The following is a 25,501-nucleotide window of genomic DNA, read 5'->3' as shown; positions in this document are numbered from 1 at the left end:
GCTGAGACATCACTTCCTCAGAAAGGTGTTCCTTGACTACTCAAAATAGTCTCCTAAATCTATCCTGCTTCCTTCTTACTTACTCCTAGCCCTTATCACCATCTGAATTTTCTTTTTAAAAAGTTTAATGTGTATGTCTTCTCCAACTAGAAGATCCTTGATAGTTTTATTGAATTAAGGAAAAAACCCCTCCATTTATTAAATGAGTGCCAAAAATTGATGAATGCTTTATCATGTTATTCCACTTAATCCACAAAAACCATACGGGGCAGAATTTATTAATGATCTTGCAGGTGAGGCCCCTGAAACTCAACGTTAAAAGTCAAGGTAAAGCAACTTACTAGCAGTCACACAACTAAGGTAGTGAGTGGCTAAGTTAATATTACAAAGTCAGATCTCTTTTAATTCCAAACACAGGCTGCAAGTGCTCTGTGTTTAACAAGGATTTATTTTTTAAAACTTCATAAAGAACCACTTCTAAAGTGCTTCTAGGTGCTCCCAAGACTATGGGATCACTGGATAAGCTAGGGTCCATCTATTTAAACTGGCTAACTGATGAAACTGGATTTAAGTGTGGAGCAGCAGGCTGGGCACAGTGGCTTTCACCTGTAATTCCAGCATTTTGGGAGACTGAGGCAGGAGGATCACTTCAGCCCAGAATTTAAAGACCAGCCTAGGCAACATAGTGAGACCTTGTTTCTACAAAAAATAGAAAAAATTAGACAGGTGTGGTGGTGTGTGCTTGTATTCCCAGCTACGTGGGAGGCTCATGCAGGATTACTGCTGTAGCCTAGGGATGTCGAGGCTGCAGTGAGCTATGATTGTGCCACTGCATTCCAGCTTGAGTGACACAGCAAGACTCTGCCTCAATACATACATACATACATGTGGAGCAGCAGGACTATAATATAATTATAGTCCATGCCCTCTCGTGGCAGGTAACAGAACAGCATTCACACCAGGAATTGATCAGTGACAGAAACATACAAAGGATTCCTTTCAAGTCACTGTATATACTAGAGCATGTGACCAAATTTGCTAGGTAAGCAGTTTACACTGAGATCCTGACTCACTTGACCAGGGGCCTCAATAGAGGCTAACTTCTACTCTAGCTCAGTGACTCTCAAACTTGGACACTGGAATCCCCTGGGGAACATTAAAGAATACATCAGATCCACTCCCAGAAATTCTTATTTAACTGATCTGAAGTTAAGGCCTAGACCCTGAAAATTTTAAGAGCTCCCTAGGTGATTTTAACAGGTAGCCAAGTTTGAGAACTATGCTCTAGACAGCTCTCTTTAGAAGAAACAATCACAGTATTAAGTAGAAGAATCAGTCAGTAATAACAGGGAGCTGTGAGGAGAAGAGTGGTAGCTTTGAGATAACTGAGAAGAATCATTGTACTCTACTACATGCTTTGTCCTTGGAGGACTCCTCTGCAAGGGAGTAATATCCCTTATGAGAATATAACACACATACGTATACATACACACCATACAAGATTTTAATGGAAAAGGATGCTCTTCTAGAGCAATGTTTTCCAAATAAAGACCAGTTGTGTCAGAATCTCAGGACAGCCATTTTGCCATGCAGAATCCCAAGCCCCATTACCTAGCGCTTCTGATTCAGCAACTCTAGAAAGAAGTCCAGAGGAGGCCTGAGGAACATGAACACACACACATATGTACAATTACATAATTTTATTTTTTAAATTTTATTTTGAAGTTATAAACCTAGAGAAAATAGCAAAAACTATATAATGAACAACTATGTACCCTTCAACTAGATTCAACAACTATTACCATTTTCCCACATCTGCTTTTCATCTACATATATTAATACTTCCACCCCTAAACTATGTGAAAGTTGGAGATGTTGTGACACTTCACCCCTAAATACATCAGTATATTTGAAAAAAGACATTCCCCTACAAAATTGCAGTATTATCACACTCAGGAAATTTAATTAAAAATATTCTTATTTGTCCCTAAAATGTTCTTTAAAACTGTTTGATTTTTAAATACAGGATCCAATCAAGAATTACATACTGCATTTGGTTGTCATGTTTCTTCAGTCTCCTTTCATGTAGAATTAATGTAGAATAGTCCTGTTGCCCTTTGCTTTTTATGACACTGACATTTTTGAAGAGTCTGGATTATATTTTACAGAATGTCCCATAGTTTGGACTTCTTCTGATTGTTTCCTCATAATTACATTCATGCTAAAGAGCTTATTTATTTATTTATTTATTTAGAGACAGGGTCTTGCTCTGTTGCCCAGGCTGGTGTGCAGTGGTGCAAGGTTCACAGCATCCTTCAACTCCTGGGCTCAGGCAATCCTCCTGAGCAGCTAGGACGAAAGGTGTGCACCACCACACCTGTCCAATTTTTCTATTTTTTGCAGTGATGGTGGGCTTGCTATATTGCCCACGCTGGTCTTGAATTTCTGGCCTCAAGTAATCATCCCGCCTCAGCCTCCCAAAGTGCTGGCTAGGATTACAGGCATAAGCTGCTAGGCCTGGCCTGCTAAAGAGATTTGATTAAAAATACTATACAGGTGATGTGGAGTATTTCTCATTGCAATACTGCAGAAGGCACATAATGTCAGTTTGTCTAATTATTGAAGATACAAAATTTGATCACATGTTAAGAGATGACTGACAGTGTTCTTCACTGTAACTTCCCTTTGTAATTAATAGGCAATCAGTGGAGAGAAACTTTGAGACTGAATATCCTATTTCTCAATATGTTTTTTTACCTAATGGTTTTAGCATTTATTGGTTACTCTTGCCTGACTCAATTATTTAAATAGTTGCAAAAAAGTAATTTTCTCTCATTCTTTCTACATATTTTTTTGAGACAGGGTTTCGCTTTGTCCCCCAGGCTGAAATTCAGTGTCAAGATCTTGGCTTACTGCAGCCTCAACTTCCCAGGCTCAGTCGATTCTTCCATTTCAGCCTCCTGAGTAGCTGGCACCACAGGTACGTGTCATCACGCCCAGATAATTTTTGTGTTTTTTTGTAGGAAGAGAGTTTCACCATGTTGCCCAGGCTGGTCTCAAACTCCTGGACTCATGTGATCCACCCATCTTGGCCTCCCAAAGTGCTGGGATTACAGGTGTGAGCCACTGTGCCCGGCCTCCTTCTTTCTATATTTATTGGCTGGCATTCTGCAAAGGAGATTTCTTCCCTCCAACTTTAATTTTTTTTTTTTTTTTTTTTGGAGAAGGGTCTTACTCTGTCACCCAGGCTGGAGTGCAATAGCATGATCATGGCTCACTTCAGCCTCGACCTCCCAGACTCAACGGGATACTCCCACCTCAGCCTCCCAAGTAGCTGGGACCACAGGTGTGTCACACCATGTCCAGCTCATTTTTAATGTTTTCTGGTAGAGATGGGGGTCTTGCCATGTTGTTCAGGCTGGTCTCAAACTCCTAGGTTCAAGGGGTCCTCCTCCCTCTGCCTCCCGAAGTGTTGGGATTATAGGTGTATCAGGTGATTTTCAGAAACCAAACTCAAGGTGTCCTCATTGCTATTGAGATGTAATTGCTTCTAGGCCTTTTCAATGAACAGTGCCTGGAAAGCCATATGTATATACAAATACATATACAAGTCATATGTTACTTATATGTATTACTTGAATAGGATGCATACATATATTTTAAGGGCCAGAGTAGATACAGATACTCTCCAATTCAAATCCAATACTATAGGGTTCTTCCTCATCTTTTTCCATATTAGAATCTTATTCATTCATTCACTCTATTTTCAGTATCAGAAAATTAGTCTCAGATGGCCATGCCAAAACCACAAACATTATTAAGAAGTCAGAATTTCTTTGCAGTCCATTTTTTCCTTAGAATATGCCCCATATTAAAAGTATACTGTGAAGGTTCTATATTAAAAATTTATTTGAATTAATAGTTTTTTCAATGTGGTTATGATATCCATTTGATTCAGTTTCGTTTGTTTCTAACCAATTTTAGAGTTTGTTTTGTTCATCTTTTTTAGTTTAATTTTATTTATTAAGTAAAATATTTAATTCAAAAGTCAAAAGAATATTAAAAGGTATTCTCAAAAGCCTCATTCTTATCCCAGTACTTTCTAACTTATTTCAAGACATGCCTAATGGGTGGCCTTTTCATTATTTTTTGGCTTGATATTCCTGTGTTTCTTTTTCCAAAAATAAATTTAAAATGTATAATCTCATGTGTTATATATGTGTGTATATGTATATACATACATATTTCCCCTTCTCTTTCTCAAAAGTTAGCGTATTATATATACTTTTTGCAATTTTCTTTTTTCACATTAATGATATACCTTAGAAATCACTCCATATTAGTTTATAGAGCTCTTCCTCATTCTATTTTATGGTTGAATGGTACTTCATTGTGTGAATGTACTATATTACATTCAATCAATCTCTTAATGTTGCAAAAAAAAAAAAAAAAAACAACCCTGTGTATGTTGCTTTATTTTTGTGGAAGTATATCTTTAAAATCAAATTCCTGAAGTGGGATCCCTGGGTCAACTAATAAATGCATATGTGGCTTTTCTCAGATACTGCTGAATCGTATGCCCTCCCTCTCCAGTGTGAATTGTACCATTCTGCATGTTCCCAGCAAAAAAAAAGAGAACGCTTATTTCCCCACAGCCTTGCTGTCTCCTCAAGCTTTTGAATTTTTGTCAATCTGGTAAGAAAGAATATCTCAGTGTGGTTTTAATCTGCACTTATTTTATTAAGGGTGGTGTGTATTTTCATATGTCTGAGGACCATTTGTGTATCTTCTGTCAACTGTTCATGCCTTAAGATCATTTTTCTATAGGTTTTAGTCTTTAAAAATTTTTCTATTTATGAGTGTTCTTTATGAATTAGGGAGATTTATCTGTGCTTTACGTTGCAAATATTTTCTCCAATTTATCATTTGTCTTTTAGCTTTGCTTGGAGTATTTTTTTTCTCTAAAAATGTTTTACAAAGTAAAATTTATCAGTCTATCTAGACTTTGAGTCATATTTAAAAAGGCTTTCCCCACCCCAAGTTTATAAAGGAATTTGTTTTCCTAGTACTCATATAGTTATTTTTTTTACATTTTGATCTCTAATGCATGTGCAGTTTATTCTGACATATGCTGTGATATATGGATTCAATTGTATCTTTTCCTAATGGCTATCAACTTATCCCAATGTCACTTATGAAAAAGTCAATTTTATCCAATTTAATATGCCAACTATCATGGACTGAATCTCCATCCCCCAAATTTATATGTTGAAGTCCTAATCCCCAATATAACTGTACCTGGAGACAGGGTTGTTAGGAGATGATGAAGGTTAAGTGAAGTCATGGGGTACAGCCCTAATTTGACAGAACTATGGCCTTATAAGAAGCGGAAGAACTCTCTCCCTCTCCCTCCACTTCTCTCCCTTCCTTCTTCCCTCTCCTATGAGAACACAGTGAGAAGGCAGCCATAAGGTGGCTGTCTGCAAGCAAGAAGAGGACCCTCACTAGAAAACAATCCCTGCCAGAATCTTGACCTTGGACTTTCTAGCCTTTACAACTATGAGAAAAAAAAAATTCTGTTGTTTAAGCCAGACAGTCTGTGATATTTCACTGACAGTCCCAGCAAACTACGACACTACTTTTATCATACAGCAGATTTTCATATACAGTCAGATCTATCTCTGGATTTGCTATTTACTTTACACTGCTCAGCCTGTCTATTCACATGCCAGTTCCATATAATTTTAATTACAGAGGCTTTAAAGTATGTTTTAATAGCTAACGGGCTTACTCTCTGCACATTGCTCTTTTAGGAGTTCCTAGCTATTATTGAATTATTATATGTACCTACACATTTTATTATATTTACCTACAAATTTTCCTCATTGCTTTGCAGAGATCCATTTTTTCCATGTTATCATTTTCTTCCTGCTTGAAGGACTTCACTTAACACTTCTTGTAGTACTGATATGCTTGTGATTAATTCTCTAAGCTTTTGTATATGTCTGCAAACGTCTTCATTTCATTTTTATTTTTGAAAGACATTCTTGCTTGGTATAGAATTCTAGCTTAACAACTTCTTTTCCTTTTAGAACTTAAAAATGCTGCTCCACTGTATTCTGGCTTGCACTGTTTCTGACGAGAAGTTGCTGTCATTCTTTGATCTTCTGTATATCATGTGCTTGTTTTTCTCTCGCTGCTCTTAAGATTGTTCTCTTTATCATGGGTTTTCAGCAATTTGATGATGATGTGCCTTGTGTGGTTTATTTCATATTCCTCCTGCTTGGGGTTCATTGAGCTTCTCTGATCTGTGAAGTTATAATTTTCATAGTATTCGAAAATTTTTCAAGCATTATTTTTCTAATAACTACTTATGTGCTCACTATCTCTCCTTCAGGACTCCAGTTATATATGTTATAGGCTACGTGAAGTTGTTCCATGGCTCACTGATGCTTTCTTTTTCAGTTCTTTTTCTCTCTGTGTTTCATTTGGATAGTTTATACTGCTGTTTTTAAGTATGCTGATCTTCCTCCTGCAGCAATTCCAGCAGTAATATGTTGTGGATCATTCAGTTTATTCTTCACTTGAGATATTATATTGTATTTTCTACCTCTAGAAGTTCAATTTGTTTAAATCTAAATCCTACATTTCTCTACTTATAATTTCCTCTATTTTCTTGAACATATGCAATATAAACAACTGCTTTAATGCCCTTGCCTATTAATTCTATAATCTGTGTGATTTCTGAATTCTTATTATAATTGGTTAGTTTTTCTTTTGCTTGTTTGCATGCCTGGTAATTTTTTATTGCGGTAAAATATTTATCAAATTTACAGTTTTAATCATTTTAAAGTGTACAGTTCTGTGACATTAAGTGTATTCACATTATTGGGCAACTATCACCACCATCCATCTCCCGAACATTTTCATTTTCCCCAGCTGAAACTCTGTACCTATTATTAACCTCTTCACTTCCTCCTCCCCGAGATCCTGGAAATTACTATTGTACTTTCTGTCTCTATAAATTTTCTTTCTCTAGATATCTCATCTAAGTGAAATCATACAATATTTGTGCTTTTATAACTGGCTTATTACACTTAGCATGTCTTCAAGGTTCACCTATGTTTTAGCATGTGTTACAATTTCCTTCCTCTTTAAGGCTGAATAATATTCCCATTGCATCTCTCTCTCTTCCCCACCCCACTCTCTTTCTGTGTGTACATATGTGTGAACATTTTCTTTATCCATTCTTCCATCAACGGACACTTGAGTGGCTTCCACCTTTTGGCTATTGTGACTAATGCTGCTAAACATGGGTATTCAACTATCTGCCCAAGTTCCTGCTTTCAGTCCTTCTGAGTATATACCCAGAAATGGAACTGCTGAATCATAGAATTCTACTTTTACTTTATTATTTATTATTATTATTAAGTACTAGAGTACATGTGCACAACGTGCAAGTTTGTTACATATGTATACATGTACCATGTTGGTGACAGGCCCTGGTGTGTGATGTTCCCCTTACTGTGTCCAAATGCTCATTGTTCAATTCCCACCTATGAATGAGAACATGTGGTGTTTGGTTTTTTGTCCTTATGATAGTTTGCTGAGAATGATTGTTTCCAGCTTCATCCATGTCCCTACAAAGGACATGCACTCATTCTTTTTTATGGCTGCACAGGATTCCATAGTGTATATGTGCCACGTTTTCTTAATCCAGTCTGTCACTGATGGACATTTGGGTTGGTTCCAAGTCTTTGCTATTGTGAATAGTGCTGCAATGAATATACGTGTGCATGTGTCTTTATAGCAGCATGATTTATAATCCTTTGGGTATATACCCAGTAATGGGATGGCTGGATCAAACGGTATTTCTAGTTCTAGACCCTTGAAGAATCACCACACTGTCTTCCACAATGGTTGAACTAGTTTACAGTCCCACCAACAGTGTAAAAGTGTTCCTATTTCTCCACATCCTCTCCAGCAACTGTTGTTTCCTGACTTTTTAATGATTACCATTCTAACTGGTGTGAGATGGTATCTCATTGTGGTTTTGATTTGCATTTCTCTGATGACCAGTGATGATGACCATTTTTTCGTATGTCTGTTGACTGCATAAATGTCTTCTTTTGAGAAGTGTCTGTTCATATCCTTTGCCCACTTTTTGATGGGGTTGTTTTCTTCTTGTAAATTTGTTTGAGTTCTCTGTAGGTTCTGGATATTAGCCCTGTGTCAGATGGCAGATTGCGAAAATTTTCTCCCATTCTGTAGGTTGCCTGTTCACTCTGATGATAGTTTCTTTTGCTGTGCAAAAGCTCTGTAATTTAATTAGATCCCGTTTGTCAATTTTGGCTATTGTTGCCATTGCTTTTGGTGTTTTAGACATGAAGGCCTTCCCCATGCCTATGTCCTGAATGGTATTGCCTAGGTTTTCTTCTAGGGTTTTTATGGTTTTAGGTCTAACATTTAAGTCTTTAATCCATTTTGAATTAATTTTTGTATAAGGTGTAAGGAAGGTATTCAGTTTCAGCTTTCCGCATATGGCTAGCCAGATTTCCCAGCACCATTTATTAAATAGGGAATCCTTTCCCCATTTCTTGTTTTTGTCAGGTTTGTCAAAGATCAGATGGCTGTAGATGTGTGGTATTATTTCTGAGGGCTCTGTTCTGCTCCATTGGTCTATATCTCTGCTTATAAACAGAACCACAGACAAAAACCACATGATTATCTCAACAGATGCAGAAAAGGCCGTTGACAAAATTCAACAGCCTTTCATGCTGAAAACTCTCAATAAAGTCGGTATTGATGGAACGTATCTCAAAATAATAAGAGCTATTATGACAAACCCACAGCCAATATCATACTGAATGTGTAAAAACTGGAAGCATTCCCCTTAAAAACTGGCACAAGACAGGGATGCCCTCTCTCACCACTCCTATTCAACATAGTGTTGGAAGTTCTGGCTAGGGCAATCAGGCAAGCGAAAGAAATAAAGGGTATTCAATTACGAAAAGAAGAAGTCAAATTGTCCCTGTTTGCAGATGACATGATTGTGTATTTAGAAAACCCCATTGTCTCAGCCCAAAATCTCCTCAAGCTGATAAGCAACTTCAGCAAAGTCTCAGGATACAAAATTAATGTGCAAAAATCACAAGCATTCTTATACACCAATAACAGACAAACAGAGAGCCAAATCATGAATGAACTCCCATTCACAATTACTTCAAAGAGAATAAAATACCTAGGAATCCAACATACAAGGGATGTGAAGGACCTCTTCAAGGAGAACTACAAACCACTGCTCAATGAAATAAAAGAAGACACAAACAAATGGAAGAACATTCCATGCTCATGGATGGGAAGAATCAATATCGTGAAAATGGCCATACTACCCAAGGTAATTTATAGATTCAATGCCATCCCCATTAAGCTGCCAATGACTTTCTTCACAGAATTGGAAAAAAAAACTTTAAAGTTCATATGGAACCAAAAAAGAGCCCACATTGCCAAGACAATCCTAAGCCAAAAGAACAAAGCTGGAGGCATCACGCTACCTGACTTCAAACTATACTACAAGGCTACAGTAACCAAAACAGCATGGTACTGGTACCAAAACAGAGATATAGACCAATGGAACAGAATAGAGCCCTCAGAAATAATACCTCATATCTACAACCATCTGATCTTTGACAAACCTGACAAAAACAAGAAATAGGGAAAGGATTCCCTATTTAATAAATGCTGCTGGGAAAACTGGCTAGCCATAAGTAGAAAGCTGAAACTGGATCCTTTCCTTACACCTTATACAAAAATTAATTCACCATGAATTAGAGACTTAAATGTTAGACCTAAAACCATAAAAACCCTAGAAGAAAACCTAGGTAATACCATTCAGGACATAGGCATGGGCAAGGACTTCATGTCTAAAACACCAAAAGCAATGGCAACAAAAGCCAAAATTGACAAATGGGATCTAATTAAACTAAAGAGCTTCTTCACAGCAAAAGAAAGTACCATCAGAGTGAACAGGAAACCTACAGAATGGGAGAAATTTTTTGCAATCTACTCATCTGAGAAAGGACTAATATCCAGAACCTACAAAGAACTCAACAAATTTACAAGAAAAAAACAAACAACCCCATCAAAAAGTGGGCAAAGGATATGAACAGACGCTTCTCAAAAGAAGACATTTATGCAGTCAACAGACACATGAAAAAATGCTCATCATCACTGGTCATCAGAGAAATGCAAATCAAAACCACAATGAGATACCATCTCACACCAGTTAGAATGGCAATCATTAAAAAGTCAGGAAACAACAGGTGCTGGAGAGGATGTGGAGAAATAGGAACACTCTTACACTGTTGGTGGGACTGTAAACTAGTTCAACCATTATGGAAGACAGTGTAGCGATTCCTCAAGGGTCTAGAACTAGAAATATCATTTGACCCAGCCATCCCATTACTGGGTATATACCCAAAGGATTATAAATCATGCTGCTATAAAGACACATGCATGTATGTTTACTGCAGCACTATTCACAATAGCAAAGACTTGGAACCAACCCAAATGTCCATCAGTGACAGACTGGATTAAGAAAACGTGGCACATATACACCATGGAATACTATGCAGCCATAAAAAAGGATGAGTTCGTTCCCTTTGTAGAGAGACATGGATGCAGCTGGAAACCATCATTCTCAGCAAACTATCGCAAGAACAGAAAACCAAACACTGCATGTTCTCACTCATAGGTGGGAACTGAACAATGAGATTACTTGGACACAGTAAGGGGAACATCACACACCAGGGCCTGTTGTGGGGTAGGGGGAGGGGGCAGGGATAGCATTAGGAGACATACCTAATGTAAATGACAAGTTAATGGGTGCAGCACACTAACATGGCACATGTATACATATGTAACAAACCTGCACGCTGTGCACATGTACCCTAGAACATAAAGTATAATAAAAAAAAAAATGATACCACAAGAGTACAATCAACAAAATATAATTTTAGGAAATTTAAAAGACAAATGACTTAGGTTTTTAAACAAGTAAACTGCAAGAAAAAAATGAGAGCAGAGGAGAACTCGTAGATTTAAAGAAACTTAAGGGACATATCAACTAACTGCAGTGTGTGGATTCTAATTAGATTCTGATTTGAAAAACATATAAATGAGAGAGACAGAGAGAGAGACAGAGAGACAATTCGGAAAATTTAAACACATTAAAATACTTGCTGATATTAAGAAATTATCATTGGCTTATTTATATGTGATAACAGTATGGTATGTTTAAGACATCCTTGCCCATGACAGAGACATGCTAAATACTTTCATGATAAAATGATGCTATGTTTAACAATTGGAGGTGGGGACAGAAAGTGTATATAAGTATAGCTAAAACTATATTGACTTCAACAATGAAGGTTACACAAGCATTCACTATGCTATTTTTCTCTTACCTTTTTATATGTTGAAATTTTTACATTACAATTGTTTTTTTAACGGGGGAAAACGTTAAATAAGTACCTAGGGAGCCCAAGATACATGCTCTCTACCTCTCAATCTAGCACAGCTTCCTTAGAGAAAATATAGCCGAAGTCCATAATCTAACTCTCTCGGTCCCCCATTGAGACTCCCTATAATAGTGATTGATAGTAACTGAAAAGAAGGGCTGAATCTCTCAGATTTATTAAGGCAAAAGCTGGAGGGGAATCTTATCTGGAAAGAAAAACCTAGTGGGGGTACTATATCTTAAAAAATGATTTTTATGTAATAATGGATTCAAAGTGAGAAAACTCCAAGGACCAGGTGAGAATTAGTGAGAAAGGAGATAAGAGATCCTTGTAACAGTCATGCTTTCTACTGGCAGATTTTCTCTCAATTCTCATCATCATGATAGGATTTGGTGAAAGCGTTATGCTTTTTGAGATAGGTTAAATGGCAAGACCTCCTTCCATTCTCACTCTCGGGTAAATGGGCACTGGCCAAGAAGAACAAAGGGTGTGATTTCTTGTCAGAAAGAATTTGGGAGAAGCCTGGTTATCATAAGATAATGTAGAGATGGAGATGTCCAAATTGCGCAGCTTGTTTCATTTTGGGTGGGCCTTTTTAGGAGACTACATGAAAAATAAGGGATAAACAGGGGAACCTAGGCTTTCCCATATTAGAATGTTCAGTTTTTGGATGCTAACTATTAATAATTGGCTAGAAAGAGTTTGGGTTTACTTACTCACCAAGAGGTGGCTGTAGCATACCCCCATTCTTTTCACAGTTCCCAACAGGCTGAATTTCAGCTGAGTCAACCAGCCGCCAGAAGTCATTTTTGTTGTCACTCCCATCAAGGCGCAGGCGAAGGCGGGCACCTGTCAGTCCAACTACTGTGGCAATACAGGTGGATGTGGTGTTCCTAGGGTCCTGTGCTTCCAATTTCATACTGATCTTGAATTCGTTGCTTGGAGGTGTGTAGGACTGGGAAAAACAAGGCATAAGGTTTAGACGGACTAACAGTAAACCCCCAAAATTCATGTTTTGGATTCAGATTGGTTATAGCTGGGCCAGGAACAACCAACTGAATTATTCCCTAATAATTAAGAAAGGTTTCATGCAAAAGAAACAATGAAAGGTAAGATGAAGGGTAAAAAATTACTTTCCAATGAAGCATCAAATAGACCCATACCAGTTAAAATAAAGGACAAGAATGTCTTATATAGGCCAGTTAATTAAATGTTTTCTCATCCTATAATTCTCTAACTCCCTACCCTTCCAGGTAGGGACTTTTTAGTCCCTTTCTAGTCTTTTTAGGACTACTATGTCCTATTAAACTACAATATTCTTTGTGTCTCTTTGTGGAATATTTTAGTATATTGATGTGTATATCTACCACACAGACTACTGGGGGTTAATTTTTTCTTATTTCAACAATAACTTACTAATCAATTCATACAATTGACATACAATAAACTATACACTTTAGTAAGTCTTGACATATGTATATGACCATGCTACCATATACACCATATAAACCTGTGAAAGCATCACCACAATAAAAATAATGAACATGGCAAGTTCTCACATGCTCTTTTGTAATCTCTTCTTCTGGCCCCTCCAGAACCTCTGTACCCAGGCAACCAATGGTCTACTTTCTATCACTGCAGATTGCTTTGCATTTTCTAGTCTTAGAAAGAATCACAGAAGATGTGCTTTCTTTTTTGCCTAGCTTCTTTCACTCAGCATAACTACTCTGATATTCAACCATATTAATAATTCATTTCCTTTTACTGTTGAGCAGTATAACCGTGCTGATGGAGATTTGGTTTGCTAAAGCGACTAGAAACATTTAAGTACAAAATTTCGTGTAGGGAAATATACTTTCTTTCTTCTTGCACAAATACCTAGGAGTGAAATGGCTGGATCATATGGTAGGTACATGTTTAAATCACAAAACAAAAAATTAACCATTTTAAGGTATATAATTCTATGATTTTTAGAATATTCTCAGAGTTGTGTAAATACCATTCCTATCTAATTTTATAACATTTCCATAATCCCCCCAAAATGAACCCCATGCCCCAATGGAGTCATTCCCCGCTATCCTCCCAGCCCAGACCCTAGAAACCATTAATCTACTTTCTGTTTTCATGGACTTACCTATTCTGGACATTTCATACAGATGGAATTATATGATGTGTGGCCAATATGTGAATAATTTCTTTCATTTAGCAAAATGGATTCAAGTTTCACCCATGTCAGTGAGTGTATCAGTACTTCATTCCTTTTCATTGACGAACAATATTCCATTGTATGGATATACACTTTGCTTACTCATTCATCAACTGATGGACATTTGGGTTGTTTCCTCTTTTTGGCTATTATGAATAATGATGTGATGAACATTTATGGTATATTTTTCTGTGGACATGTTTTCTATTTTCTTAGGCATATACTTATGAGTGAAACTGCTGGGTCATGTGGTAACTCTGTTTAACATTTTGGGTAACCTCTGAACTGTCTTCTCAAGTAGCTACAGGATTTCATAATTTCACCACCAATGTACGAGGGTTCCAGTTTCTACACACCCTCAGCAACATTTGCCATTGTTTGTCTTTTTGATGTTAGAGTCATCTAGTCAATGTGATGTATATCTCATTGCAGTTTTAATTAGCATTTCTCTAATGACTGCTGAGTATCTTTTATGTGCCTAACTGGTCATTTGTATATATTTGGAGAAATACCTATTCAACTTCTTTGTCCATTTTAAAATCATGTTGTCTTTTAATTCCCAGTTTTTTTTTTTTTTTTTTGAGATGGAGTCTCGCTCTACTATCGCCCAGGCTGGAGTGCAGTGGGTCACTGCAAACTCTGCCTCCCGGATTCACAACATTCTCCCGCCTCAGCCTCCCAAGGCAGGGACTACAGGCACCTGCCACCGCACCCGGATAATGTTTTGTCTTTTTCGTAGAGATGGGGTTTCACCGTGTTAGCCAGGATGGTCTCAATCTCCTGACCTCGTGATCCGCCCACCTTGGCCTCCCAAAGTGCTGGGATTACAAGTGTGAGCCACTGCGCCGGGCCTAATTCCCGAGTTTTAAGAGTTCTTTCTATATTCTGGATACAAGTCCTTTACCAGATATATAATTTGCAAATATTTTCTCCCATTGTGTGGGTTGTCCTTTTCACTTTTTTGACAGTGTGGAAACAAAAATCTTTTAATTTTGACGAAGTTTAAGTTATCTATGTTTTCTTTTGTTGTTTATGTTTCTGGTGTTGTATTATCTAATGCAAGGTCATGAAGATTTCCTCCTATGTTTCCTTTAAAGAGTTTTGTAGTTTTAACTCTGACATTTAGGTCCATGATCCTCTTGAAGTTAATTTTTGTATATGGCATAGAGGTAGGGTCCAACTTCACTTTTTTCTATGTGGATAAGCAGCTGTTCCTGCACCAGTTGTTGAAAAACCCATTGAACTGTCTTGGTACCCTTGTGAAAAATCAATCGACCATAAATTGGTGGTTCAGTTTCTGTATTCTCAATTTTAATTCATGGATCTATACGTCTATCTTCCTGCCAGAACCATGACATCTTAAGTACTGTAGCTTTGTAGTAAGATTTGAAATCAGGAAATGTGAATGCTTTAGCTTTGTTCTCTCTTTTCACGATTGCTATGGCTATTCTGGGTCTCTTCTAAGAATTTTAGCACCAATTTGTCAATTTCTGCAAAAGAGGCAGCTGGGATTTTGACAGAGATTGTGTTGAATCTACAGATCAATTTGGAAAATAATGCTGTCAGTTATGTCATTTGCAAGTATAGTCATGTTCCACATAATGACGTCTGCTCAACAATAGACTATATATAGATTGTGGTCCCATAAGATTACAATGGAGCAAAAAACTTCCTGCATCCTAGTTATATTGCAGCTGTTTTAAGGTCCTAGAGCAACATATTACTCACATTTGTGGTGATGCTGGTATAAAAAAACCTACTGTGCTGCCAGCTGTATAAAAGTATAGCACATACCAATTATGTACAGTAGATAATACTTGATAACAAATTACTATGTTGCTGGTTTATGTGTTTAATATATATTTTTAATCATTATTTTAGAGTGTATTCTTTATACGAAAATAAAAGTTAACTAAAAAACAGCCTCAGGCAGCTCCTTCAGAAGGTATTCCAGAAGAAGGCATTGTTACCATAGGAGATTACAGCTCCATCCATGCATGTAACTGCCCCTGAAGACCTTCCAGTAGGCTCAGAAGTAGAAGTGGAAGACAGTGATACTGATGATCCTGAGTCTGTGTAGGCCTAGGGTAATGTATGTGTTTGTCTTAAGTTTTGTAACAAAAAGAGTTTAAAAGGTAAAAAAAAAAATTAAAATTAAAAAATTAAAAATTATTTTTGTACACCTGTACAGTGTGTTTTTTAAGCTAAGTATTATTACAAGAGTCAAAAAGTTAAAAAAAATTTAAGTTTATAAAGTGAAAAAGTTACAGTAAGCTAAGATTAACTCCTTACTGAAGAAAGAAAAATGTTTAAACAAATTTAGTGTAGCCTGGGTGCACGTGTTCATAACGTTGACAGTGGTATGCAGTAATCTCCTAGGCCTTCATGTTCATTCACCACTTACTAATTGACTCACTCAGAGCAATTTCCAGTCCTACAAGCTCCATTCATGGTAAATGCCTGATACGGGTGTACAAGTTTTAGTATACCTTTTATACCATATTTTTTTTTACTGTACCTTTTCCATGTTTAGATATGTTTATGTAGATGAATATCATTGTGTTACAACTACCTACAGTATTCAGTATAGTAACATGCTGGACAGTTTTGTAGCCTAGGAAGAACAGGCTATGGCCTAGGTGTGTAGTAGGCTATAGTAACCAGGTTTGTGCAAGTACATTCTATGTTCGCACGACGATGAAATTGCTTAACAATTCATTTCTTAGAGCACATCCCTATCATTAAGAAAGGCAAAACTATTCTCTCATAGTCTGTGACCTGTATTTTTGTTCTCTTACCAGTATCTTTTGAAGAGCAGAAGTTCTTAAGTTTGACAAAGTGCACTCTATGTTTTAATGAATCAAAATTTTGGTCAGGTATCTTCTAAAGTTTCCTTTATATAAATTTTGCATATTTGTTAGTTCCTCCCCTGCCCCACCCAAAGTAGTTGAACCATTTTGCGTTTTCACCAGCAGCATATGAAAGTTCCATTTATTCTACATCTTTGCCACTATTTAATATGGTCAGCCTTTTGAAAATCTGAGCCATTTAAATAAATGTATAGTGATAGCTTACTAATCACTTTTAATTTGTATTTCCCTAATGAAATAATGGTATTGAGCATCTCTATTCAGGTACTTTCTTGTCCTGTATACATTTTCCTTGGTGTTTGTTCTAATCTTTCAACCCAGATCCCTTTTATTTCTTTTTCTGGCCTATTTGCATTGGTAGTACAATACTGAATAAAAGTGGCAAGAGCAGATATCCTTGTCTTGTTCCTGACCTTAAGGGGAAAGCATTTAGCCTTTTCGCCATTAAGTATGATATTATTAAATGCCCTTTATGATATTAATAAATGCCCTTTAGAGTTTAGGATTCAGAAAGTTCCCTTCTATTTCTAGTTTGGTGAGAGTTTTTAGTTTTTATTTAGTAATGGACATTTAATTTTGTGAAATGCTTTTTCTGCATCTATTGAGATAACAGTATTTTTTTTCTTTAGCATGTGTGCATATGGTAAATTCCATTGATTAATTTTTGAAATTGAAGCCAACTCTGCATTCCTAGAATTAACCCCACTTGGTCATGATGAGTTATTCTTTTTACATATTGTTAGATTTTTTTCCCTTCAATTTTACTTAAAATGTTTACATTTATTTTCATGTGTGATATGGCTGCACAGTTTTCTTTTCTTTCAATGTCTTTGCTTGGTTTTGGTGTCAGAAATGTTTGCCTTCATAGAATGAGTTAGGAGACATCCTTTTCTGTTAAATTTTCTAGAAGAGTCAATACAGAATTTGTAATATTTTTTCCTTAAATGTTTGAAACACCAGTAAAGGTATCTAGGCCTGGAATTTTCTTTGTGGAAAAGTTTTTAACTACAAATTCAATTTCTGTAACAGAAATAGTGCCATTCAGGTTTTCCCTCTTCTTGACTGAGCTTTGGTAATTTGTGTCATTCATGAAAGTTGTCCATTTCATCTTAGTTGTCAGAGTAAAATGCATACATTTGTTCATAGTACTCCCTTAATTCTTTTATTATCTGCTGAATCTAAAGTGAAGTCACCTCTCTGATTTCTTTTTTTCTTTTCCTTTTTTTTTTTTTGAGACAGGAACACACTCTGTGACCCAGGCTGGAGCGCAGTGGTGTGATGACAGCTCACTGCAGCCTTGACCTCCTGAGCTCAAGCAATCCTCCTACCTCAGCCTCCCAAGTGGCTGAGACCACAGGCATGCATTACCATGCCCAGCTAATTAAAAAAAACTTTAAAAAAATTTTCATAGACATGGGTTCTCGCTATGTTGCCCAGGATGGTCTTGATCTCCTAGGCTCATGTGATCCACCTGCATCAGCCTCTTAAAATGTTGGGATTACAGCTGTGAGCCACTGTGCCCGGTCCTCTGTCATTTGTGACACTGGTGATTTGTGTCTTCTTTTATTCTTGATTACTCTAGTTACAGGTTTATCACTTTTATTTATCTTTGCAAAGAACCAGCTTTTGGTTTCAGTGGCTTTTTCTCTATATTTTTATTTCACTGATTCATAGTCTAATCTTTATTACTTGCTTTTCTCTGCTTAATTTGAAATTAACTTGCTCTTTTTTTTCTCCCTACTTTTCTAAAGTGGAAACTGAGGTCATTAATTGAGCTGCTTTAGCATCACCCCACAAATTCTGAAATGTTCTTTCATTTTCATTGAGTTGAAAATACTTTCTAATGTTCCTTTCAGTTTCTAAGTACTCATGGAGTATTTAAAAATGTGTTACTTAGTTTTCAAATACTTGGAGATTTTCCACATAACTTCCCACCATTGTTTTTTAATTTAATTTCCTTACAATCAGAGAACATACTTTTGTTGTTGTTGTTTTTGAGACAGAGTCTCACTCTGTCACCCAGGCTGGAGTGCAGTGGCATGATTCAGCTCAGTGCAACCTCCACCTCCCGGGTTCAAGCCATTCTCCTGAATCAACCTCCCGAGTAGCTGGGATTACAGGTGCCACCACGCCTATTTTTTGTATTTTTAGTAGAGACGAGGTTTCACCACATTGGCCAGGCTGGTCTTGAACTCCTGAGTTCAGATGATCTGCCTGCCTTGGCCTCCTGAAGTGCAGGGATTACAGGCACGAGCCACTGCACCTGGCCAGATAACATGTTTTGTATTGCTTAAATCCTCTTAAATTTCTCAAGCCCTAGAAAAAAGAAAGAAAGAAAAATTCTGAAACCTCATTTAATGGTGCAGAATGTGGTCTATCATGATAAATGTTCTGCATGCACTTGGAAAGAATGTGCATTCTACATATGTTGGACAGTATTCTATATATGTCAGTTAGGTCAAGTTAGTTCATAGTGTTGTTCAAATCCACTATATATTTGCTGATTTTTTTTCTCTACTTGTTCTTTTATTATACAGAAAGGAGTACTAAAAGTCTGACTATTGATAATTTTGGATTTATCTGTTTCTCCTACTAGTTCTATTGGTTTTTGCTTCATGTCAGGATTTGTCTGATTCTTTTATCATTATAAAATTAACTTCCTTAATTAACCCTGTTAATATTATTTGGTTTGAAGTGTACTTTGATATTACTATAGCCATTTCACCTTTATTATGGCTAATGTTAGCATGGTATATCATCTTCATACATTTACTTTTAACCTATTTAAAGCATAATTTTTCCAATCATAGCAAGCTGAATAGTAAAGAAACAGAAAACAAGTGTTAAGTTTTTGAAGGTAGTATATAATTGGGTTTTGCTTTTTATCCAATGTGCCAATTTCCGCTTTTTAACATTTAGACCATTTATATTTGATTACTGATATAGCTGGGTTTAAATAAAATATCTTGCTATTTTTTCCCATTATTCTAGTGGTTGCATTAGAGTTTATAGTACAAACATCTTTAACTTACCAGTCTATCAAGTAAGACAGTACTACTTCATGCATGAGAACCTTGTAATATACTTAAGATTCCTCCCTTCCTGCCTTTGTGCTACTCTTATCATACATTTTACTTATATATATCATCCTCACAATATATGGGTTATTATTGTCTACACAATTATCTTTTACACAGATTTAAATAAGAAAACATCTTATATATCTAGGCTGATAATGACAATTTCCAGTGACCTTCATCTCTTTGTACAGATCTGTTATTTCATTTGATATCATTTTCTTCCAGCTTGATGAACCTCCTTTAATATTCTTGAGGTGTGAGTCTGTGAGTGATGAATTCCTTCAGCTTTTGTAAATCTGAAAATATCTTTATTTCTTTCACCTTTGTGTTTGAAAGACATCTTTGCTGGCTGCAGTAGTCCAGGTTGACAGGTTTTTTTTTTTTTCTTTTAGTACTGTCAAGGAGTTGTTCAATTTTGTTCTTGCTTATATTGTTTCTAACAAGAAATACAATTCTTACATTAGTTATCCTGTATATAAAGTGTCTTTTTTCTCTGGCTGCTGTTGAGTTTTCTCTATCAATGGTTTTATGCAATTTGATTATGATATGCCTCAGAGTAGTTTTCTTCTTATTTTTTGGGATTCCTTGAATTTCTTGATTCTGTGGACCTAGAGTTTTATTTTATTTATTTATTTATTTATCTATTTATTTATTTATTTTGAGATGGAGTTTCACTCTGTCACCCAGGCTGGAGTGTAGTGGCATGATCTCAGCTCACTGCAAGCTCTGTGTCCCAGGTTCACGCCATTCTCCTGCCTCAGTCTCCCAAGTAGCTGGGACTACAGCTGCCCACCACCACGCCTGGCTAATTTTCTTGTATTTTCAGTAGAGATGGGGTTTCACCGTGTTAGTCAGGATGGTCTCAATCTCCTGACCTCACGATCTGCCCGGCTTGGCCTCCCAAAGTGCGGGGATTACAGGCGTGAGCCACCGTGCCCAGCCATTATTTTTAATTTTGGAAAAATTTTAGCCATTATTTCTTCAAATATTTTTTCTATCCCCCATCACTTCTCTCCTCTGGGGACTCCAATTACATGTCTATTTGGTCACTTGAAGTTATCCCATAGTTCACTGGTGCTCTTCTCATTTATTCTAAATTCCTTTTTCTGTGTTTCATTTTGAATAGTTTCCATTGTTATGTTTTCAAGTTTACTAATTTCTTCTGGCATTAATCCAATCTAGTGTATTTTTCATTTCCCACATAGTAGCCCAGTGAGTCTTTTCAATATCTTCCATGTCTCTGCTTAATATCTGAACATAACAAATACATTAAAATAATTATTTTAATGTGTTTGTCTGCTATTCTATGATTTGTGCAGAGTCTGAGCCAGTTTCAATCAGTTATACCCTAGATGATTGGTTGCATTTTCCTGCCTCTTTGCATGCCTGGTAGTCTTTGATTGAAAGTTAGATCTGGTGAATTTTACCTGTTGGGTACTGGATACTCTTGCATTCCTGTAAATCTTCTTGGGCTTTGTTCCTCGATGCAGTTAAGTTACTTATAAAATGGTTTGATCCTCTTGAGTTTTACCTTTATGATTTGTCAGGCTGGACTGAAGCAATGCTCAATAATATAAAGTTCAATGCTCAATGTTAATTATTTTCCAATACTGAGCAAGACGTTCCTGAGTATTATACCCAATGCCCAATCAATTATGAGATGTTCTAGTCTAACTGGTGAGATCAGGAACTATTCGCAGCCTTGTGTGAGCGCCAGGTTCTATTCCACTGAATCCTTTCAGATAGTTTTTTCCTTTGGCCTTAGGTAGTTTTCTCATATGCATGTATAAAATGGTTGTCTTTTCCTGGACCCTCTGAAGATCACTGTGGTTTTGTGTGCAGCTTTCTCCTCTCTGACACTCCATCCTGTAAATTCTAGCCACCTTGGTTTCTCTGGACTCTCATTTTTTTTTCTTCCATTTCTTCCAATTAGGGAGTCTGCTGGGCTCAACATGAGTTCCCTTTCCCTGGGCCATGGTCTGGAAACTGTTAAGACAGTAAGCTAGAAAATCACAGAGGCAGCTCAACTCATTTGATCTAGAGATCACTATTTGGCTGCTTGATTTTTAGTGACTTAAAAACCATTGTTGGCTGGGCCCGGTGGCTCACACCTGTAATCCCAGAACTTTGGGAGGCCAAGGTGGGTGGATCACCTGAAATCAGGAGCTGGAGAGCAGCCTGGCCAACACAATGAGACCCTGTCTCTACTAAAAATACAAAAATTAGCCAGGCATGTTGGTGTGTGCCTGTAGTCTCAGCTACTTGGGAGGCTGAGGCAGGAGAACTGCTTGAAGCCGGGAGGCAGAAGTTGCAGTGAGCCAAGATCACGACACTGCACTCCAACCTGGGTGAGAGAGCCAGATTGTCTCAAAACAAAACAAACCAAACCAAACCATTATTAACATACGCTGTCTTTTTAAAAAATGGTTTCAGGTGGAAGTATAAATTCAGTCCCTTTCATTTCAAATGAGCAGAAGTCCCGAATTTGTATTTCTACTTAGAAAACAGACAAAATTCTATGGCCAGGCACGGTGGCTCATGACTGTAATCCCAGCACTTTGGGAGGCCGAGGTGGGCAGATCATGAGGTCAGGAGATCAAGATCATCCTGGTTAACATGGTGAAACCCCGTCTCTATTAAAAATACAAAAAATTAGCTGGGCATGGTGGCGGGCATCTGTAGTCCCAGCTACTCTGGAGGCTAAGGCAGAAGAATGGCGTGAACCCAGGAGGCGGAGCTTGCATCGAGCTGAGATTGCGCCATTGCACTCCAGTCTGGGTGACAGAGCAAGACTCCATCTCAGAAAAAAAAAAAAAAAAAAAAGAAAAACCAGACAAAATTCAAACACAACCAGAAATGTTGACAGTGTGAGGAAATAACCTTTGAGTACTAAAGGAAAAGATTGTAGGTAACTTCCTGATGTTTAGCTTTGTTTAGCACCAGAACACTTCTTTGCTTATCAACCATATCATATACTGATACAGTCAATACCATCTGTGCATTATCTGGGTTACTTAATCCTTGTGGGAAACTCTGGATGACCTCTGATGAGCTCCTGAAATGCTTCACAGTGGGACTCAGTGTCAACATTCTTGTAGAAAGATAAGATTGTGACAGGAGTGCTGAGTACAGAGAAAGAAATACTGCTCCATTTTCAACAATGTCTATGGACTATAACTCTCTTTCCTGTCTGAAGTAAGAGCTCTAGTAAAAATTAGCAGCTGTTTTCAGTAACACAGAATATCCTCAAGGAGGTAAAGAAGGAGGCAAGGGTGTTACTTGGGATGAAGATGGGAAGAATGTCTGCTGCCAAAACTCACAGTGACCAAATTTCACTTCTTGAGCTGTGTTCTTCCCATAGAAGTTTATTCTGGGGCCCTGAGGTAAGAAGCCCAAGGGCTTCCACCTCCTGTTTTGATTGTCTAAAAACCATTAAAAAATGACTTATCTTCCACCTACTAAAGATGTTGAAAATCAATTACCTGCTTGAAGCAATGGACAGGCGCTGGGACTGAACATGTTTCTTTTAGGTATTTGTCCCAGGTAAAATGACCTGTAAAGGAAATAGAAATCTATATCACAGTCAACTTCCTAAAAAAAATGTTTTCAGGATATAATCTACACTAAACAGTAAGCTATTTGTAGACTGGTTTTGAGCATAAAAAACATATTTTTTTCCTGTTTGAGCTCAAAGGAGTATTAAGGGGAAGAATCTAAGTGACCTGAGCAGATGTTTTAGATTCATGTTTTAAAATAATGGTCTAAAGATGGCTTAGGGTGTTCTTTATGCTCATTCCTAAAGTGATCCAAAATGCCAAAGCAAGATATATCAGTACTTCAAAGAAGTGCCCAGGAAGCTCATGGAAAACAGAATGGAAGAGGCAGAAAGTGGGTGGGGAGATTCCTTTTGAACACTCTGATTCTCAGAAAGGTCCCTCATTGCTGTCAAGTGGCAGCTTTTAATACCCAATATGGTTGGATTCCAGCATCTCAGCTCAGGAAGAATGAAGAAAAGGCTGTCTAGAGACAAGGGGCGAGATGATTTGAGGGGAGGGGAAGCCAGATGAGTGAGATTATAGTTGAATCCTCACTCGAAAAACTGGCTCTCACCTACCCTTACTGCACCCCCATCCTAGCCACAGTGTGTTGCTCTGAGGTACAAAGTGACAAAGATCTGTTAATTTAGAGCAAAGTAGGACCTGGGAAGCATGTCTGATGACAGCAAATAAGAACAAGCTGGGGAGTCTGTAGAATCATTTAGCCTCTTGAACTGGCCTTACACCCTCTCAAAGTTTGAAGAACATTGTCCTAGATAAACAGTCTTCAAGGTGACACTGTGCTGGGGCAAGGGAAAACATATTAAGGTAGGCCATTAGATACAGATCTCATTGGATCACTAAAGATTATCAAATTCTTTATTTAAAGGTTAAACCAATTACCAGTCTCCCCCTAATACCCACCTAGAGGTGACCCCATGATGGAGCAGGGAAGGTCCCAGAGAATCTCACAAGCTAAAACACTGTAGCAAACCAGCATTTCTTGAAGCTTCCTCTGTAGTGGAGCAGCACAGAGCCCCTTTGGGCCATGCAAAAAGCACTAGATGCTGGGAATAAAAATGAGTCACTGAATGATGATATCTAAATTACTCCAAAGATGATGCCAAGACTTTACACTCTATTTATTTTATAGCTTCTGTTTTATAACTGGTTCCTTTCCCACTATCTTTATCTAAGTCAAATAGATTTGGCCAGAAATCACAGTCAGTTCTGAACTATTTCATGAACTGGCTGATGATTAATCATCATGACTAGACAGTTAGTCCATAGGGCAAATGAGATGACTATTTTCTGCAGTCAAGGTTTAAAGACGTTATCAGAATTTAATGAAGAGTTTGCTCCTAGTTGACAGGGCCCTAAAGCAAGGACTGAATACATTTCATCACTGTTTGCTATTAGAAAAATAAAACATTACAATTTATTATTCCATCCTTACAAATGAAAGATTAAATCAAATAGCAAGTTTTGGATTTCCCTGGATTGAGAATCTTCAACTCTGGCATCTAGAGCAGCACTGTCCAGTAAAACTTTCTGTGCTGACTAAAATGTTCTGTATCTGTGCTAACCAATAAGGTGGCCACTAGCCACATAACTACTGGACACTTGAAATGTGGGTAGTGTAAGAAATTAAATTTTATTAATTTTAATTAATTTAAATTTAAATCCCCACATGTAACTAATAGTTACTGTATTAGGAAGCACAGATCAAGAGTTTTGGTCAGTCCTGGGTAACTGCTTATATCAGCGTAAGTTCTGACTAAAAGCACCCAAGAGACTTTGGTCTTAAGAATAATGGTAGCATCAGGGGTACCACAGTAATTAGGGTATTAATTACAGTTCTCCATTTTACATATCAACCATGGTAATCAATCCCTATTCTATAATGTACATAGGCTAGAAACCTCAGCCCTTTTATCACTTAGGAAACATTCTATTACTAACTGAATAAAAAGGAACCTCTGTTTAAAGTAGTTCACCTACTGTGATGGCTGACTGGCTTGAACCATACCTAGAGGGTATTTTCCTTTTATTTGACTTCTTGGGCTACCTAAGACTTAGTTCCTTATTATCAGGTGAACTGCAAAATAAGATAATTTTTATGACTTAGTAAGAATGTCTGGACACCTATTGTAATGCCCATGATGAAGCCAGACAAAATATGTCTGCCATATCTCCAAGCACTAAAGTAACCACAAACAGGACAGGCACCAAGGTATAGATCCAGAGTTAGCAAGCTTCCTGTTAAAGACAATATAATAAAAATTTTATG

The 25,501-nt window shown here is 37.2% G+C and overlaps 1 protein-coding gene across 23 annotated transcripts in view; it reads right to left on the bottom strand.

Annotated features, from left to right (window-relative positions):
- SCMH1 (Scm polycomb group protein homolog 1) overlaps positions 1-25,501 on the bottom strand; it is a 232,510-nt gene that overhangs the window by 122,102 nt on the left and 84,907 nt on the right. For 7 of the 23 annotated variants that reach the window (XM_023221302.2, XM_023221296.2, XM_023221289.1 and 4 more), the window contains 2 exons: positions 23,158-23,228; positions 12,240-12,474 (listed from right to left, as the gene is read on the bottom strand). In XM_023221302.2, coding sequence (XP_023077070.1) covers positions 12,240-12,438 — 199 coding nt within the window. In that variant the 5' untranslated portion in view covers positions 12,439-12,474; positions 23,158-23,228. Of the gene's footprint in view, positions 1-12,235; positions 12,475-23,157; positions 23,229-24,135; positions 24,279-25,501 lie in introns of all 23 variants that reach the window. The other 16 variants (XR_002733497.1, XM_026455720.1, XM_023221293.2 and 13 more) reach the window with 5 other exon arrangements.

Source organism: Piliocolobus tephrosceles, chromosome 1 (genome assembly GCF_002776525.5).
Source record: "Piliocolobus tephrosceles isolate RC106 chromosome 1, ASM277652v3, whole genome shotgun sequence".
Taxonomy (NCBI): domain Eukaryota; kingdom Metazoa; phylum Chordata; class Mammalia; order Primates; family Cercopithecidae; genus Piliocolobus; species Piliocolobus tephrosceles.
This window is presented reverse-complemented; position numbering and strand designations above follow the sequence as displayed.